This window comes from Mesoplodon mirus (genome assembly GCF_964341445.2).
Source record: "Mesoplodon mirus genome assembly, chromosome: 7".
Taxonomy (NCBI): Eukaryota; Metazoa; Chordata; class Mammalia; order Artiodactyla; family Ziphiidae; genus Mesoplodon; species Mesoplodon mirus.
Window position 1 is genome coordinate 35,135,688 of NC_138983.1, and position 21,215 is coordinate 35,156,902.

A 21,215-nucleotide genomic window follows, 5' to 3' on the forward strand; every position below is an offset into this window, starting at 1 on the left:
ATGCAATAGAGTATAATGTGACATGAGATTTAAACTGAATAAGCCTAAAAAAGCGCATAAACATAAGGAGTAGCAGTAAAAAGGTAGTTAAGATAATTGTATCTTATCTGGTCTTGGTGAAGTTGAAGGAAGAAGAGTATTGGTCAGACATATTCGAGGAATTGGTCAGACAGTTGGATACTTTGAATGAGATTATAAAGAGTTGTAGTTATTAGTAATGACAAGTTCTAGGGGAGCGAATGGCTGAGTTAGAGACTAAGATACTTGCAAAAGGGAGTTCAAGGAACAGAGAGGCTAGGATGCCAAAATAATCATCTAGATAACCATTGAGATAATCAATACTTAAAAAGGGAGTATTTGTGGAGACAGTGATAGTGATCCAGAAGCTAAAATTGTTGAGAAATAGAACAGAAGACCAGGGACAGATTAATGACAGCAATAATGCAGGGTAGCGATAACTCCAATGAGATTTAAAACTCAGGACCTTCAAGGCTGAGCGAGGGAGGATAGACTGTAATTAACAATAAGATAAAAGGAGAGCAGGCATTCATCCATTTCCAGAAAAAGTGTAAGGGAAAACCACCACCGCTTGAGAGGACTGCTGTGGAAGGCACCAAACCCACACGAGGAGCTAGGCTTGAAGGGGACATTCAGAGAAGAGCTGAATATGGTGATAGTGAATGAATTTTAGAGGCCTGGTGGAAGAGTTTCCAGGCAAAGGGTGGAAGAAATGGACAGAAATGGCTATGTACAGGGCCTTATGGGGATGATAGCTACAGTTTTTTACTTTATGTGACATTTATTTCCTATGTAAGTATGTTAGCAAATGTTAGCTTACCCATATGAATTAATATATTAATTCATTATTTCAAATATCTAATATTTATTAAGCATCCATTATGCTCTAACTGCTGTTCTAAGCATTTGAGTATACAGTAATGAACAAGACAAAGTCCTTGGTTTTGTGAACTTAATTTATGGTGTTAGAGACAGTAAACAAGTAAAAAATGAATAAATAATGTAAGTTCAGAAAGTGATACGGTCAGAAAGAACATAATATTTTATTCAGATAAAATGGATTAATGAAAGTTGAAATGAAAATTAAACACAAAAGATAAATATTACATTCAGACATACACCTCAAATTCTGGAGGTCACATTTAATATCAAAGGTGAGCTATATAAAAAATATATCAGTCACTTGGGAGAAGAAAAAGAAGTCACTGTCCAAAATATCCAAAAAATAAAATTGACTTTACACATCCATTCTTAGGCTGCTTATTTTGTAGTCTTTTCACGCAGTTTCAGCTTTCAGTAACACTCTGGGGCTGCTAACTTTTACAACATAATTCAGAGGAAACATCCCTGTCAAAGTATAGAATGTGCTTCTTTTTATTATTCCCATCTCTCTTACATAAATACTTACTGCCTTCAGTTCAGCTTCTTTCTTTATGTCATCAACATAGGAAAGCACAAAATCAATTTGCCTAATCCCATCTCGGAAGAAGATAGAATCTTTGCTTTGTTCATCTTTTTTAAACTGCAGGAGACATGAATGACGCAACTTTAAATTATAGTTTTACTTTCAGATGGCAAAAACTTGAAAGGGATTAGCTAAAATTTGGTCACCATCTAATTTTTTTCAGTCCTGAAATGACAGATGAAGACAACCAGAGTTTTCATCAACAGAAGATCATGCTTATTTAAGAAAGTGAAATGCCATAAAGAAGTTACATATTAAATAAAGACTCAAGATGAAGCTAAGCATATTTACTACATGCACACACAATAAAAATGCTACAATCATACCAAAACACAAAATGAATACATGTATACATTGATCCCAAAATGCATATTCAGAGAGATTTGTTATCTTCATTAAACAACGTACCAATTAGTCCAACAAATAATTCATGGTCACACACTACTTTGGGGGTATAATTAATTATAGACCAATTAATGAAACTCACTGCAAGAACATAAACATGATTAATGCTTATATGTATGTTTTCATAAAATTGCTAATTTCTAATTCAACTTTTGAAGGGTTAAAATGAAATCAACATGCAGTTAAAAATTAGAACGCAAGTTAGCTTGCCAGCTGGCTTCACTACAAGTAAACTCTCATGCAAATCTTTCAATATCAACTTCCTAAGTGAGATAAAAGCAATCCGCTGTTTAAATTTGTGTTATTCTCTCAGTATAATCGTCAAACTTACAAATTCAGCTTTCACATGTGTAGTTCATTAATTCCTCCCCTTTCAAAACTGCAAAAATACTAGAGAGCTTCAGAAAGAAGAGATTTCATGTTTGACTGATTTGGTCTTCTTTATAGTTTATATATAATATGTAATAGTTAATATTTGGAATAGGCCACATATAATACCTAGAATGATGTAAATAGATGATGCAGTGCATGTCAGTGATCTCTCTAACCCTGTGATGCAAATTTATAACATAGGCAACTTCCCAACTGCTTTCCAACTGCTTTAGCTAACCTGTGATTGGGAAACTGGGTTTTTAATTTTCATAACTGGTAGTTATATTAGTTTCTGAGTTTCCTTTATGGTACTCTATGCTGTTTTTCATTCAAGTCAGGCCAGGCAGATCACCCATAAAAAGGATTGGTTGTAGATCAGTCAAGTAAGAATAAGACAAAAATCTCATGTTTGATCTGTGGTCTATGAACAGAATAACTGTATTTTATCTATATGAATGCATAACTGATGTGTCTTAGAAAGAACTAGCTCCCAATGTACAGGAGGAAATGAGTGGAAAAAAGAATGAAGAGACAAAAAATATTCAGGGAGTCTAGAGATTACATATCAAAATACAGTAATTCAAATGTTATGTCTGAGTTCTCTACACCCCAGTCAAAGGATACATAATCATCTCTGTTTTCCTAAAAGAAAGTAAAACAAAAAGGAAACCCTGAAAAATTTCAAACTGTTATCATGTTATATCTTGATTATAAATTACTAAAAAAAGGTGAACAAAACAAAAAAATTATTTGAGCTCTTGTAAATCATCACAGTATTAGCATATCTTATGAAATTCACCAAAATTTGTGGAGCCAACTGTGGAAGGAATAAAAAATACTAATTAGATTAAATATAATCAAAGCAAAAAGTTAGAGGGAAAAAACAATAATCTTTTTGCTCTAAATCTGGGACAGTCATATTCTGCATGGTAGAGGGTTTTTTTAAACACCATCTACTTATAAGCGGTCATATTGTTTGAACAAGCTAAATTTAGGTCCACAGAGAGAAGTTCTGGTAATAGAAGATGTGCACATAGAAATCAACAAAAATCACACTCAAGAGTTCTTGTCTATTAGGGAACAAACAAAGTAACTAGAATAGTGAATCTAATTATTTCCTGAATGTTCAGTCAAAATGGGTGTGTGTAATTCCCTTCTCCTGAAAGGTAGCCAAGGTAGCCTTTGGCTACCTAGAAAAACCCAAATTTCTATAATTATGTCATACCCTAACTATAAACTGTAAAAATTTTTTAAATACAGAGAAATTACTGGTAGCCTTGTAAATCACCATGAGGTACATATCTTAGGACTGTTAACAAAAACTGGTTGAAGTCAACTGGGGCAGAAAAACCTGATAATTTTGTTACATATAATTGAACACTATTAAAACACATCATTCTTCTGTTTTGCTCAGGACATGACATAAAGATCATTTTTTGCAGTGTGTATAAGGTTTGTATTTATATTTGTTATTTGTGTTTGATTTGTTCTTGGAAATGCCTGTTTATAGTGAGGCAAATATCTGGGTGGCTATTGAATGAGGTCGTTTATCTGAGGTTTATAAACTTGGGTTCTTGATGGGGATTCGTAAACTTCTGAAACTGTATGTAAACTGCATGTGTGTATATGTGTATGTGCATGTGTGTGTATTTAATTACATTTTTTTAGGAAAAGTTTCCAAAGCTTGAATCAGACCCAAAAAAGATTCAAAATCACCATTCTAAAACCCCAGTTGCCTGGGGAATAGGAATCAGTGACAAACTCCCCCAAATCAATAGTATTCATTGCAACAAAAATGACTCGGGCTAGCACTGCAGCACTAGCAATGCATCCAAAGCATAAGCAGCATCATTCAGCACTGGTTACCATAAGACGCCGCCTCAGGAACAAATTGAATCGCTTTGCAGACTGTGAAGCAATCAACAGAGAGTTAGCAAATCCTGCCCAGGATTAAAGAAAAGATCCCCTACAAAAACAGACACGCAAACAAACAAGACCCTCAGTATGATCACTCATGTGAATATGCATGTGTATGTGTAATAATTAAATTGGAGGGTGGGAGAAGACAGAAGAAAAGAACAAAAAAAAATAGGAAGGAAACAATAAAAAATAAATGAAAGAAAAAAAAAGGAGACTTCAAAGTAAATTTCCCTAAATCCCTTTACAATAACTTTAAATAATACACATTTGTGGACCTGGATTAAGAAGAGAAAAAAGAATAATGAAGGAAAACATGAGAATGGAAATGTAAAGTAAAATAGGTATAATAGGTATTCTGTTAAGTATGCCTATACACATCTGACAAAGAAAGCAAAATTACTACAGTTATTCTGGGACCATGTATGTTATGAAAAGTTTACCCAATAGTGTAAAATACTTCATTACTGAAAAAACACTGAAATCACCATTATCATGTACATGTGTGTGTAATTACTTTTTTTTAGGAAGAGCTTCCAAAGCTTTAATCAGATCCAAAAAAGATTAAGAATCTTTCATTACCATTAAAATATTTCACTACCAAAATACTGAAGAAAAAAAGGAAAAGTCATTAGATTATTTAAATGCTGAGTTGTCTTCAGTCTTCAGTTACCATGACCATTATTTTTAAAATACCAAGGCAATTAATTAAAAACATCTGGGATAATCAATATTTGAAAGAAAATCTATGGCACAAAAAAGGCAAGTATTGTATTTTATAGTATAATGAAATGATATATTATCTAATAAAATTATCAACAAAGAGCTTCAGTTCTTGTCATGCAAAGTTTTGTTTAAACTGTTGTTTTCCCGGAATAGGCTAAAGAGACCTAAGCAACTGGTGACTAAGGCGGGAAAGTCCCTGCTCTGTAAACTGATGAGCCTACTATGTATAGATGAGTTAATATTGCTGTTATTTAAAAACAACAGATACAAGATGGATGTTGGTCATTATATAAAGCATATTTTAAACTGTTATTTTCTGTTGGGCTGAAACATTTCACCTTAGGACTTTGATTTTCTTGGGATCCTTCATGAGATTCACAAGTTACTGTTTTTCTCAGATGTTTTACCTAAAGTCATCACAGAATTGTTAAGGGAAATGAAACACTCACACACTAGGAGGCCAAATAGGACCATATTATGACTTTCATGGGCCCCTACCTCTATTAAATTTTTTTAATTAAAAAAATAATATATATGATTATATTTTTTTGTTTTTTTAATTCTGATTTTAAAAGAAATTAAAATTAAAGCATTTCCATGGGCTCCAAAAAGTATACTGTGCCTACTGTGCCTAAAGAATAAGTTGGCCCTGGAGTCACGGGTTAACTAGTGCCACCACATTAAGAGTACTGAGAATGCAGGGTATAAAAAGTTACCTAAATGACTGGTAAAAAGCCCTTTGTGATCAACACATCTAATGGCAAGTTACTTTGAAGCTTTTTCAATATCGGATACCCTCATGGTACAAAAACCAATGGGCTCAATATCAACAATTGGTCCTGAAAAAGTACTGACTTAAGAGTTAATATTTTTTAAACTTGATTTTAAGTATATTAAATGAAGATCACCAAAGCACTTGATTACAAAATGATAAAATTAACATTCCAGAGACTAAAATTTTAGAATTAATAACTTTATTATATATTTCCAACATGTGCTGAATATGTGCATGTTTTATTACAAATGGATAACACTAAAACTTATTAGTGTTTTATTAAAAGGTATTTTTATTAAAAGGTATTTTAAAAATCATTCCTATTTCTTTGTTACTTCAGTAACTAATTGGTGTATTTACTTCTGGTTTTGTCTAAGCACTGAATTTTTTAATATAATAAGTGGTTATATTTAATGTACACATTTTTCTTGCCTTTTTAATATTACCATAATACTAAAATAAATTCTCACATATTATAAACTTGCCATAAATATAATTTGTCTATATCCTTTCAATTCATTAAATTTAATCTAATTTATTTGTAAAAAGATTCTTTAGAGTCTCTTCTCTAGGAATAGAATTGAAAACCTATATTATTGGTGCTACATAGAAGTTGTCAATAGCATCTTTCTCTCATTATACTAATTTGAACACCTTTACTCCTAAATTTTGAATTATTATTCTGCCATGTGTTTTAAATCTGCATAATTTTTAAACCCAAGATAAAAATTATATATATGTATGGCAATGTCCAATTGGAAAGTTTAAAAACCCAATACTTACATGAGTATCAAAAATATGAAGTATTTATGGACAGATTTAACATATATGTGCAATACTTGTATATTGAAAATGAAAATATTGCTGAGATATACTAAAGAAGATCAAAATAGAGATATATTTTATGGTCATGTATTGAAAGATCAATATTGTTAAGATGTAAATTCTCCTCAAATTGATCTATAGATTCTATGCAATACCAATCAAAATACCAATAAGATTTTATTTTAGAAATTGTCAAGCTGATTCTAAAATTTATTTGGAAATGTAAAGAATCTAGAGTAGCCAATTTTGATAAAGAAGAACAAATTAGAAATAATTACTCTACCTGATTTCAATATTTCCTATAAAGTGAGAATAATCAAGACAGTGTAATATTGGCATAAGAATAGACATATGATGGGACAGAATAGAGAGTTTAGAAATAAGCTCACACATACACGGTCAGTTTCCACAAAGGTTCTAAAGTAGTTTATGAGGAAAAGACAGTCATTTCAACAGGTAGCGCTAAATATGCATATTTAAAAAGTAAATAAATTTAATTCTCACCACAAGTCATCTACAAAAGTTAACTTAAAATGAATCCTAGACCGAAAGTAAAAGTTAAAACTATAAAACTGAAGAAAATCTGAGAAAATCTCCCCTACTTTGGTGCAAATATTTCTTAGATAGAGCACAGGAAACATGGATCATAAAAGAAAAAGGATGAGAAATTGAACTTTGAAAATTTGTATTTTTAAAAACAGTAAAACAAAAGGAAAGTCACACATTGGGAGAAAATGTTTGCAATAAATACAACTGACAAAGGTTTTGCATTCAGAATACATAAAAGCTTCTTACAAGTCAATAAAAAGATAATCTATTTTCTAAAAATACAGAAAAGATTTGAACATATAGTTAACAGAAGAAGATGTATGAATGGCCAGTAAGCCCATGAAAAGATGTGTAACATTATCATTCATCAGGAAAATGAGAACTGAAACCATGAGATAACCTCCATTCAATAACTAAAGTTAAAAAGTTGACAATATCAAGTGCTGCTGAGGATGTAGAGCAACTAAAATTCTCATGCATTTCTGGTAGGAATGAAAAATATACAACCACGTTTTAAAATAGTTTAGCAGTTTCATATAAAGTTACACATACATTTTTCATATGATACAGAAATTTGACACCTAGGAAATTAATGAAAAGAAATGAAAATATATGTCTATACAAACACTTCTTACACGAATGTTCCTAACAGCTTTATTTATAATAGTCCCCAAACTGAAAACAATCCAAGTATCCATCAACAGGTGAATGGATAAACAAATGTTGGTATATCCATACAATGGAATACTACTTAGCAATAAAACAAGATAAAAGAGACCAAAAAACTACAGATATATTCAACAAGATTCAATTTATCAGTATCATTTGAAGTTTTGGATGAGTCTCTGAACAAAACAAGCCAGTAGCCAGACACAAAATAGTATATATTATTACATACATCATATAGTATGATTCCATTAACATACTACTTTAGAAAAAAAATTTAAAAAAACAAATCAGCGGTTGTCTAGGGCAGAGGTGAAACAGCAAAAGGAAGCTTTTTTGAGGTAATGGAAATCTATATCTTGATTGCTGTGATTTGTTAAAATTTGTCAAACCGTACACTTAAAATGGGTGCATTTCATTGTATGTAATGTATAAACAATAAAGATGATAATTTTTAACTTGAACAACTAGAAGAATAGATTGTATGTAGCTAAGATATGAAAGACTTCAAAAGAGCAGTTTTTTGTCTGGGAAAAAATTACCTTTTAGACATGTAAATCTTGAGATGTCTTTAGATATTTAAATGCATATGATGGGGAAATGGCTTGGATATTTAAGTCTGAAGGTCTTAATATTTAAGTCTGATGTCTATACTAGAAACTTAAATTTAAGTGTTACAACATATCATTGGTATTTAACGCCATGACACTGAATAAGATCTCTAGGAGACAAATGTCTGAGTCCCAGAGCAATCATATCTAAATACATACGTAGATCAATTATAAATACTAATCTATAGTCATACTTATTGCTTCTGGTTCATTTATTCAAAGGTACATTCTGGATGGTTTGTGCCTATGCCAAGCATGTCATTAAATATTTGGAATATCATCCCTGAGGTGAACAAGATCTACACTCCTTCAAAACTGTTAACAGCATGTTGATTGTTATTAAGGCATGCCTCTAGTGTGCCTTTCCAATTCCCAATTCTCCATCTTTAAATACTAAGTACTTTTCAAATTATTCCTTCTAACACAAATGGCACTCACTCTGAGACAGGTTCTTTTAGGTATAATTTTCTCCATTTTTCTGTGTTTCATTTAATGGTTTTAGCATCCTTCTAGCAATTTAGCTAGCCATTTTAGGTACTCAATCAAATCCACTGTTGACTACTTTATTTAAAATAAAAGGTTAAATTATGTGAATTCCTCTGTATTTATAGAATCATTAGTAGTGAAGTTCTATCATAATAATGATAGGATTACATTTTTTTCCAAAAGGAAAATATATCCAATGATATCCTGCTGGATATCTTTGGCTTGTCTCAGCAGAACCCTTCTCTATCCATCTCTACCCTGCTTTTTTTCTTGGGAGGGTGACTGGTTATACTGATAGGTATCAAACAGCTCCTTTGACTTCTGGCTTCCCACAAATGATTGGAAGGAGGGAAAAGAGTGTAAATGTCTTCCTTTCTGAGGCTGGATACAGGAAGGCTGTATCCTTCCACTGAAGGTCATTAAGCCTCTCAAGAATGTCTCAAGTACATGACTCTCTCCTGGGATCTAATAATTGTTCTCTCCCAATTCCCTTCAGTTCTATGGATGATAATAGATTCACAGTTACTAGATCTATACACACTGGGCTTTTCTGGCACCCCATATTTGTAAAAGTTTTTTATTAAGCCCTCCTCAAATTATCCTATTTTGAGTATGCCTAATAGAACCCTGATTGATACAGATTTTTCTTTTGTGATATTTCTATAACATTAAAAGAAAAATTCCCTGGAAAAATGGTTGATTCTGGGACTGACACAGGAAAAGTACAAGACGAGATGAGCTTAGAGCATCTTGTAATGCCAGAAAGTAAGAAAAGCTAAAAACAAAGCAAAATCAATAGGGTTATATCAAAGGGATACAGGGATCAATCAAAAAGTTCTTAATAATCAAAGCAAAGCCAATTTGAGCAACAAAGTAAATGAAGTAGTACTGAGTCTATAATGCAAAATATAAAATAAATATCTCTGAGCCCAAACTGATATAAATTAATATACAAGTAATGTATAAATAAATGAGACCGATTTCTCATACAGAATTCCAAATAATTCATTTACCCTTAAGGAAGTGGAGCATAATCCCCCAACTCTTGAGTGGGCTGCACATAGTGACTTTCTTCTACAGTATAAAAAGGGAGAATAGAAAGAAAAACTTCACAGTACAGCAAGCTGACAAATATGACTTCAAGCCAGGCAATCAAGGTTAACATCAAGAATGATAAGTCATGTGGGTAGGCAATGTACCCCTCATATAATGTGATGAAAAAGCATTTTACTCCTATTGTCTTCCTCACCAAAATGCACTACCCCAGTCTACTTATGAGAAAAACATCAGGAAAGCCATAATTGAGGGACATTCTACAAAATACTTGACGAGTATGCCTCAAAATTGTGAAGGTCACTGAAAACGAGAAAAGTCTGAGACACTGTCACAGCCAAAAGGAGCCTGAAGAGACATGACAACTAAATACAATGTGGTGTCCTGGATGGGATCCTGGAACAGAAAAACAACACCAGGGAAAAACTAAGGGAATGTGAACAAAGTATGGACTTTAGTTAATAATGTTGTACTAATATTGGTTCATTATTTGCAACAAATATACCATATTAATGCAAGATGCAAATAGGGGAAAATGTACATGATGTATAAGGAACTTTATGTACAATGTTCATAATAAATCTGTAAATCTAAAACTACACTAAAATACAAAGTCGATTAAAAAAGGAAAACCTACTGTTTAATTTTAATAACTTACTGTTTGACCAAAGACAATGTCATCATAAAGAATGAAATACCATAAACCACTTTAAAATCATTTGGAACTTAAAACTTCAATTGTTAGTATATGACTTAATTGGGGAAATTATTTGCAACATATCACGGGCAAGGGGATAATAATAAATATGTGACCAGATCCAAAAAAATCAAGAAAAAAAAAAAAAAGAAAACCTAACAGCTTGACAGGAAAACAGACAAAGAAATATAGATAGAATGATCCAGCAAAATAAATTAAAATGACCATCAATGTAGAAAAAGATAAAATGTCTCACTCATATTGAGAGAAATGAAAGTTTAAACTATCCTAGGATACAGAGCTAACTGAAAAAGCTCTCAACTAAAAAAGGTCCACTATCTATCTCTCTAACAGACAGGCAAACATCTAAACTTATTAATACACTGTTAATGAAGCTATGGAGAAACAGGACTCTCATATATTTCTTATAAATGCAAAACGGAGGGGAATTTGGCAATATATGGTAAAATTACATATGCCTTTATTTTTTGATACTTAAATCCTACTTAGAAAGATACATTTGGCGAAAATATTATAAAACTGATTCCCAAGGGTTAAAGACTAAAAAGAGAAAAGATCTCCAAGATTAAAAACAACCCAAACATCCATCAGTAAAGGGACTGTATGAATACACTATCCTAAACCTGCACAATAGAATACTATGTCACATACTAACAAATTAGAGTGAAATTGATACACAGTATAGAGTGAACTCCAGGATATGTTTTTAAGTGAAAACCAAAAAACAGTTCAGTATATACAGTATGCTGCCTTTAAAGAAGCAGGAAGAATATAAATATACATATGTATGTAGACACACACACACACACACACACACACAGAAAAGTAAAGGATACATTGGAAAGATAAACTAAATAAAAATGGTTACTACAGAAGGTTTAAGAGGAAAAACAAGGAAGAAATTTTTCTCTGAAACACTTTGTTTCATAGTTTCAAACTGAGATAGATTTACCTTCAAGCTAATAAAGTCTAAGCTTCAGGGCCTCTTACTTGCACCAGTCCCTTCAAGGATTTAGGAAGGATTCTAGCAATGTGTTCTCACAGTCAAACGTTTTTGTAAAAATTTTAAAGTAAATTATTGTCCCATTATTCTTCTTGAAAAGTGACACCAAGGGCTTCCCTGGTGGCGCAGTGGTTGAGAGTCCACCTGCCGATGTGGGGGACATGGGTTCGTGCCCTGGTCTGGGAAGATTCCACATGCCGCGGAGCGGCTGGGCCCGTGAGCCATGGCCACTGGGCCTGCGTATCCGGAGCTTGTGCTCCACAACGGGAGAAGCCGCAGCAGTGAGAGGCCCGCGTACCACAAAAAAAAAAAAAAGAAAAGAAAAGAAAAGAAAAGTGACACCAAAATGGCATAAGCTTTAGGCTCCACTAAACTTTATTTGATCTACAGTTTTCCACTTTGGAATCGTGAATGTTTTACATGGTCAAAAAATAAACATAAATTAAAAAGAAAAATAAAAACAATAAAATTTCAAGTATTATAATCTGATCAATCCTACAACCTTCATTCTGGAACATAAAGATCAGTACTCTAGTGAAAAGGGAAACATCTGTACCAAAACTGTCAGTATAAAAGTATAACTCTATTTCCCCATCTTCCCAAACAGCATCTTTTATTTACTACGCAACTAACAAAAAATTCTGAATCCCTTTATTAACCTCTTAATTGATATTCAAATTTGATTTTTAAATAAACTGTACTTCTTCATGATTATTCTTAGGCATGTACTTACAGGTAAGAAGAAAGATGTATGGAGAGAGAATACTAAATTAGGCCTCAGAAACCTGAGTTCTAATCTAGTCCAGGATCTGCCCCCCTAAACATATGGATAATTTGGTCAAGTCATTAAACTTCTCAGATCCTTCATTTTCTCATCTGTAAAACTGAGAAAGTAAAATGCTAGCAAAGTGCTGTGCTTTATGTGTCATTCTCATTAATGTGTCTGATGACATTTTTTCCCCATAAGAAACTGATTTTTTTCCAAAGTAATAAATTCTCTAATATCATGTATAAGAACCTGAAAAACAACTGTGAACTGAGAAATAGTCATGATTGCTGACTACAAAAAAATCACCCTGTCAGGTCCATGCAAGAAAGTACAGTACAGAGGCTGCTTACCCTTGGTTCTTCACTGATGAGAAAACTGGACTCTCTGCTGCTCAGGTCCTGCTAATAGCACCATGGAGAACATAGAATGCTGTTAATAATAATAATGCAAGTGGGGAGTATATAACTTTTAACAATAAAAACTCTAAGTTCTCTGTGCAGAAGTACTAGACCTACAACTCAGGGGAGCTATGAAGCACCTGAAACTGGATGCAAAACTGCGTATATCTATGTGTATACATGTGCATGTGTGGGTGTATAATGTGTGTGTATGTTTATGCGGAGAGAGAGAGAGAGGGCACTTGAGAAAGAATGAGAAATTTGGAGGTAGCTTTAACAAATCAGAAAAAAAAATCTGAGATACAAGAAATGATTAAGAAGTACTACATTGCAGAGAAATAACAAGCAGCTCCAATCTTTTAATGATGCTGAATCTTGAACGGGACCAAAAGGAAGAACAGAATTAATTGGCTATTTTAGGTCTTACACCATTTGTTTGAAATTATTAAAGTGAATACCCTAGAAAATGCATCATCAGAATTCTTAAGGATTTATACTTATAACCCAAGAGAAAAGCCATACATAGATATAAATACACAAAAATCACTTGTAGTTAAAGTAATAGTGATGCCTCCCTTGGTGTACGGTGGATTTAAATCTTCACGCTCCATGATAGCCCGCACACCACAGCACATACCCCTGAGATCACTCAAATAGTTCGCTTTCTCTCCCTCCCTCTCTCTCTTTCCTCTTTTTGTCAGTCTAGCTAGAGGTTTGCCAATTTTATTATCTATCAAAGAGCTAACTTTTTGTTTTAATGCTTTTCTCTAATATTTTTCTGTTTTCAACTTACTGATTACTGCTCTTATCTTTATTATTGCCTTCCTTCTGTTTTGTCTGGGTTTATTTTGCTCTTATTTCTTGAAAGGGAAGCTTATTATTGATTTAAGACTTTTCCTCTCTACTAACATAAATGTTTAGGGCTACAAATTTGCTACAAATTTCTGTTTCAGCATTACTCTCGCTAGATCTGTCAAATGTTAATATGTTGCATTTTCACTTTTATTCAGGTCACTTTTTTTTTGTCTGTTTGTTTTCATTTTGTTTTTTCCTTTAGGCTTTCTTTGACCCTTGGATTGTTTAGAAGTATGCTGTTTAGTTTCCAATAGTTGGAGATGTTCCTGTTAACAATGGTTACTGATTTCTAGTTTGATTACATTGTGGTTCAAGAACACATTCCATTATTTCAATTATTTTAAATTTGTTGAGGTTTGTTTTATTGCCCAGAATATAGTCTATCTTGGCATGTGTTCCATCAGCAGTTGAAACGTTTGTGTATTTTGCTGCTGTCAGGTGGAATACTATATAAATGTTGGCTACATCCTGTTAGTTGATGTGAGTTCATCTATATCTTACTGATTTTCAATTCAGTTGTTCCATCTATTATTGACAAAAGAGTGAAGTCTCCAGTTATAATTGTAGATTTGTGTATTACTCCTTCCCATTTATTAGGTTTTTTTTTTTTTTTTTGGCAGGGTACATGGGCCTCTCACTGTTGTGGCCTCTCCCGTTGCGGAGCACAGGCTCTGGACGCGCAGGCCCAGCGGCCATGGCTCACGGGTCCAGCCGCTCCGCGGCACGTGGGATCTTCCCGTACCGGGGCACGAACCCGTGTCCCCTGCATCAGCAGGCAGACTCTCAACCACTGCGCCACCAGGGAAGCCCCACTTATTAGTTTTTGCTTCACATATTATGATGCTATTATTTTGTGCATGCAAATATAGCATTGCTATGTTTCATTGTTGGATGGACTCCTTTTATCATTATGTCATGTCCTGCTCTGTCCATGCTAATTTTCTTTACTCCAATGTGTAATTGACCTTAATGATGTGATATTAATATAACACCCATGCTTTCTTTTTGCTAGTGTTTGCATTTATTTTCATCCATAATGTATATTTTTAATCCTTTTACTTGCATTTTTTAATCCACTTTGCCAAACTCTTTTTTCTTTTCAATTTGTGTGTTTAGACTATTTACACTTCATGTAATTACTGGTGTATTATGAATTAAAAGTTCTGCCATTTTATTTTTGTGTTTTCTGTTTGTTTCTTCTGTATTATGTTTCTGTTTTATTTTTCATGACTTCCCATGGGTTATTGGAAATATTTTTATAATTCCATTTTGATTTATCTAAACAGTTTTTGAGCATATCTCTTTGTATAGTTTTTTAAGTGGTTGCTTTGATATTAATTACATTATATATACATTATTTATCACAGTTTACAGTATACATGTTTTACTTGTCAAATGAAGTATAAAACCCTCACTTCCCTTTACAATCCCAAACCTTCTTTGTTTATAATTGTCTTAACTATTTCTCTGCATATATTGAGAACCACATCAGACGTTGTACAGTTTTTACTTCAACTGTCAAAACATAATTTTGAAAACTCGAGACAGAAAGTCTATTGCATTTACTCATGCTTTTACTCTTTCTGTTGATTTTTCCCTTCATCTCCATGCTACAAAATTCCTTATTCTATCATTTTTTTTTCTGTTAGAGAACTTCTTTGGCCAATCTTTTAGAATAGATGTGCTGGTGAAAAATTTTTTTAGCCTTCCTTCTTTTGTGAATGTCTTGATTTCTCTGTTCATTCCTGAAGGGTATTTTCACTGGCTATAGAATTCTGATTTGGCACTGAGCTCTTGAAAAAATCTGTATTGCTTCTTTTAGCCTCCATGGTTTCTAATGTGAAATCTGCTGTTATTTTAATGACTTTCCCCTTAGATTTAAGGTGTTGTTTCTCTTTCACTGCTTTCAAGATTTTTTTTTGTCTTTAGTTTTCTGAACAAGTTTCAGTTTGATTGGTATGAATTTCTTTGGGTTTATCCTATTTGTGGTTCCCTCAGCTTCTTGAGTCTGTAAGGTTTATGTCTTTTAACAAACTGAGATATTTCCAGCTGCTATTTCTTTGAAATTTTTTTTCAGCCCACTCTCTTCTCCTAGGACTACCAATAACACAAATGTTTGACCTTTGATATAGTTCCACAGGTCCCGGAGGCTTGGTTCATTATTTTTTCTTCAGTTTCTTTCTCTCTGCTGTTTAGGTTGGGTAATTTCTATTCTATCTCCAAATTCAGTGATTCATTCCTCTATCTGTTCCCCTCTGCTGTTGAGTTTTTTTGTGTTTATCCTATTCTTCAGTTCTAAAATTTCCACTATGTTCTTCTTTAAAACATCTTTTTTTTTTTTGCTGAGTATGTTTAGTTTTTATTTGTTTCAACAATGTTTATAATTGCTCATTGAAGCATTTTTATGACTGTTGCTTTAAAATCCTAATCAGCTCATTCTAACATCTGTGTCACCTCAACATTGGTATCTCGAGATTGTCTTTTCTCATTTGAGTTGATATCCTTCTGGTTCTTGGCATTGTATGTGATTTTCTACAGAAATCTGGGCTTTGGGGCTATTATAAGACTCTAGATTCTATATAAATCTTCTGTTTTACCAGGTCTCCTCTGACCCACTCTGGTCGGGTCAGTGGGACGATGCCTCACTACCTGATGGGGGTAGAAGTCCAGGTTCCCCCCTCAGCCTATGTGGGCACCAGCGGGTGGTGAGGTGGTCGGACAGTTTCCCATTACTGCTGTGTGGGGTGGGAGCTCAAGTTTATCATTAGGTCTTTCCTGATCCCAACCTACCTGGAAAGGGCAAGGGTGCCACCTGCTGCTCCCCACATGGCCTCATTGTCACCATGGCAGGGAGTGGTATGGGAGTGGATTTTCTACTTCTAAACAGTGGTAAAACTCCTGGCTCTCCACCAGGCTACTGCTGACACCAACACAGCAAAAAAGGGTTGATACCTTGTTACCACTGATAAGAGTGGAAGTCCAGGCCATTCACCTTGTCTCCACTGACACCATGCAGGGGAGCGTGTGAGAGGGACACGTTATCACCCAGTGGAGGATGAAAGTCTTGGCTCCCCACTCAGCCTTCTCTGACACCAACTCTATGGGAAGTTAGGACATCTTGTTACACCAGGCAGGGGTGAAAGTCTAGTCTCCCCACGTGAGCTCTTTTGGAGGGGATGGTGGCAGGACAATTTTTTCCCGTTGTAGCTCGTTGGCTACAACGAGCAGTTATTGACCAAAAATTGTCTGTCCTCCTACATCACCCTGTTCCTGGACCATTGGCTAGGGGGTACAGGTTTTTCTTGATGCTTTATTTGTCTGTGCCAGTTACCATTTCTGTATTACTGGCTTCTCAAGCACCCAGTCTGCAACATAGGAAGCAAAGAGAAAATCCAGGGAACTAACTTCACTGTTGTTCCTTGGGTCCCAAAGTTCCTAGCCAGTTTGTCTTCTTCTCTAACATTCACAGTCTTATCATGTTTGTTTTACATAAAATGTCCAGGGTTTTTAGCTATACCTAGCAAAAGAAATAGAGAAAATTTTGTCTACTCCATCTTTCTGGAAGTAAGAGCAACAGTCAGTTTGGAGCTAATTCAATAATATACCCATTTAATAACTCTAAATCTTATCAGCCATTCTTCATCTTTGTTTCAGAGAAGTGCTGTTTTTATTCCAACATACTTTATATTAAAAAAATATATATGCTAGACCTAACTATAGGTTGAGTCTAAAGGGAGTTTGGTATGATAGTGCTATTCTCATAGGGTTGAACATTCCCCTGTCACTTACTGCCATCATATAAAAGTAACACTAAAAACAACTAAAAATTATGACATATGCTATTTCTAAAATACTATGGTTGCTCTTGAAATGTGCAGAGGTAAGGAATAGTATAAATATGACTTGAGAATGTTTTTTATTACAGAAGTTTAAGTTTGGAATATACATATAAATATGAAAGATACACAAACAAGCAAAGAATATGAAGTAATTCATAACTACTTGAAGTTAACTTGAGCAATACATATAAAGATCTGTAAGAAGTATATTATTGCTATGTCAATATGAACAAAATGAAAATGACAATATTATTATTATAAATCTTTCCTCAGTCTTCTCCAAAGACATGTAAGCTTTAATTTTTGTTGTTCTTTATTTTCTAGATAATTGTCTTAATTCACTAACTTACTCAATAAATATGTTCTGGGCTTCCCTGGTGGTGCAGTGGTTGAGAGTCCGCTTGCCAATGCAGGGGACACAGGTTCGTGCCCCGGTCCAGGAAGATCGCACATGCCATGAAGCGGCTGGGCCCATGAGCCATGGCCACTGAGCCTGCACGTCCTGACCCTGTGCTCCGCAACGGGAGAGGCCATAACAGTGAGAGGCCCGTGTACCGCAAAACCAAAACAAAACAAAACAAAACTTTGGGCTTTCCTGGTGGTGCAGTGGTTGAGAATCCGCCTGCCGATGCAGGGGACACGGGTTTGTGCCCCGGTCCGGGAAGATCCCACATGCTGCAGAACAGCTGGGCCCGTGAGCCATGGCTGCTAAGCCTGCGCGTCTGGAGCCTGTGCTCCACAATGGGAGAGGCCACAACAGTGAGAGGCCCGCGTATCACTAAATAAATAAATAAATAAATATGTTCTCTGTGCCACATTACATCACTTTAGTTGTGGAGTCTATGCTTTATGACAGTGGTTTCCAAACTTTAACGGCAATATGAATAAACTGGGGTGCTCTTTTTAAATCATGACTCCCTAACCTTATCCCCAACAATATTGATTAGTCTGAGGTTGGTCCCAGGAGTCTGCATTTTTAAGAAATTCTTTATATAATCCTTATTCAGGTGGTCTACAAATTACACTGTAAAAATAACTGGACCAAATGCTTTTCATAGTTTATTCAATTCTCATATTCTATTTTTCTCAGCATTTTGGTCAGTGAGCTTCTAAAGGATCCCAGAACTTCTAGAAATCTTAAGTCAACCAGCTAAATGAGCCCGTTTTTCCAGCTAAGCAGCACACAGCCAACCTATTCTGGTAAGTTGTGTTTCTCAGGGTGGGAATTTCAGTCACTCCTAAAAAGCTATTTTTTTTTTTTTTTTTTTTTTTTTTTTGCTGTACGCGGGCCTCTCACTGTTGTGGCCTCTCCCGTTGCGGAGCACAGGCTCCGGATGCGCAGGCTCAGCGGCCATGGCTCACAGGCCCAGCTGCTCCACGGCATGTGGGATCTTCCCGGGCCAGGGCACGAACCCGTGTCCCCTGAATTGGCAGGTGGACTCTCAACCACTGCGCCACCAGGGAAGCCCCTAAAAAGTTATTTTTAAAGAGACTTTTTCTATTTGGCTGTTCATCCCTAACCCAATTCAAGGACATCCAACTGTATGAGTATGGCTCTGGGTCAACTAGAGCCTAACAGAAAGATTATTTTATCTGAAATACTTTTAGAATGCTTACACTCTGTATACAAAAAAAAAAAAATTAAGAAAAAAAATTAAGTTGTTAGTATCTATTTGCAAGTTTATACAAATAAAATAAGGACTTTGCTTAAGAGAGTCCTATATTTTTGCAAATTGTATTTAACTTTATTATTTATAATTTTATTTAATATATTTACTTAATTCATGTTGAGTAACTTAAACCCTGGCATAGTCATCAATAAGCACTTATCAGGTTCAAAATGGCAGTATAAGGAGATCCTGAACTCACCTCCTCCCACGGACACACCAGATCTCCAGCTACAAATGGAACAATTGCCTCTAAAAAATGAAAACTATCTGACTAGCACCTCCAAAACAAAGGATAAAAGAGCCACAATGATGAGGGTGGGAAAAACAGAGATGCAATCCCACCAAAAATCCCACTCTTGGGTGCGGCTCACCCATAATCAGGAAGGATCTCACAAATATGGAGCTTCTTCCTGAGAAATGAGGGGTTTGTGCCCCACATCAGGCACCTCAACCCTTAGGACCTGCACTGGAGGGACAAGCCCCCAAAATGAATGGTTTGAAAACCAACAGGGCTTATGTTCAGGAGACCCAAAGGGCTATAGGGAACTAAGATTCTACTCTTAAAGGGCTCATCTATAGACTCACTCACCCTGGCACCCACCACAAAAGAAGCAGTTTGAAAAGCACCTAAACTATATGTGAAAAATGATTCATTTGCCAATCTTAAAGCATCTAGCAGAGGGGCAGGGCCTATTAGGACTCTCTCTAGGGACAGAGGTGTTGGTGGGGGCCATTTCTGCCCTCTCCCTCTACCTTGCTAGCACCAGTGGGTGCACACAGTGATAACACTCTCCCACTGTCCAGCTAAAGCCAGTGCGAGTGCCTCGTCCCTGCACTCTCCTGCTCCATCACTAAAAGCAGTGGGTGTGCCCCAGCCCTGTGCTCTCCTGCTGCCTCTAAAGCCTTACCACTAAACCGGACTTACACAAAATATTAAAGGTCCCATGGACCAGCTGGAGAAAGGATTTCATCACCCAGGGTCAGAAGGGAAGGGTCAGAAGGAACTGAAGTAGCACCAATGAATGGGGTCAGAAGGACCAAGTCAACTGATGGTTGCAAGGCAAATTTTATTATGCTACAGTTGCAGATTATATAGAATAGAAAAAAGGGAGGATGGTTGCCAGATGGTGGTTTACATCATCTACAGACTGTCTCGTCTTCAAGGTTAACTTCCCTGGGAGGAAATCCATAAGCCCAGAATCATCCAAAATAACCTGCACGTGCAGGGGGGAGACAGCTTTGCTTGTCTCATTTTACAATTCTTTCTGATCTCTGGGCCCTGGTGACTTATCTCCCATGGAATGAAACAAGGAGGGGAACAAGTAGGCACAGTCCCTTCGAGCAGCGGCAGCATGCCTGGTATGTCCGCAGCTTGCTCTCAAGGCTGACCGTTTCCCACATAAAGGGACATCTTTAAGCTGAAAAAATATGAGCAGTAATTAATAACAAGAAAACATATGTAAGCAAAAATCTCACTGGTGAAGATAAATATATAGTAAAAGTAGTGGATTATTATAAAGCTAGTATGAAGGATAAAAGACAAAAGTAGTAAAAATAGCTAAAACTACAATATTTAGTTAAGGGATACACAAAATAAAAAGATGTAAAATGTGACCTCAAAAACATAAAACATGTGAGGGAGTAAAAATGTGGAATTTTAAAATGCATTCAAACAACTAGCTATCAATTTAATATGAACTGTATGTGTGTACACACACACACACGCAGGCTAATATATGAGTTTCATGGTAACCACAAAGCAAAAATCTATAGTAGACACAAAATGATAATGAGAAAGGAATCCAACCATACCACTACAGAAACTCATCAAACCACAAGGGGAGAGAGCAAGAGATGAAGAAAGGAACAGAGAGGAAAACAACCAGAAAACAATGAACAAAATGGCAATAAGTACAATTAATGTAAATGTAAGCAGACTCAGTGATTATTATGAACAATTATATGTCAACAAATTGGACAACATAGAAGAGTTGGACAAATTCCTAGAAACATACAATCTTTCAAGACTGAATCAGAAAGAAATAGAAAGTCTGAACAGACTGATTACTAATAAGGAAATTGAATAAGTGATCAA

The 21,215-nt window shown here is 35.1% G+C and overlaps 1 protein-coding gene across 9 annotated transcripts in view; it reads right to left on the reverse strand.

The window, feature by feature from the left end:
* Positions 1-21,215, reverse strand: part of ANO5 (anoctamin 5) — a 102,099-nt gene that overhangs the window by 65,909 nt on the left and 14,975 nt on the right. For 2 of the 9 annotated variants that reach the window (XM_082629098.1, XM_082629096.1), the window contains exons 3-5: positions 12,709-12,756; positions 4,127-4,168; positions 1,427-1,540 (exon numbers count right to left, since the gene is read on the reverse strand). In XM_082629098.1, coding sequence (XP_082485224.1) covers positions 1,427-1,540; positions 4,127-4,168; positions 12,709-12,756 — 204 coding nt within the window. Of the gene's footprint in view, positions 1-1,426; positions 1,541-4,126; positions 4,169-12,708; positions 12,760-21,215 lie in introns of all 9 variants that reach the window. The other 7 variants (XM_082629097.1, XM_082629095.1, XM_082629102.1 and 4 more) reach the window with 4 other exon arrangements.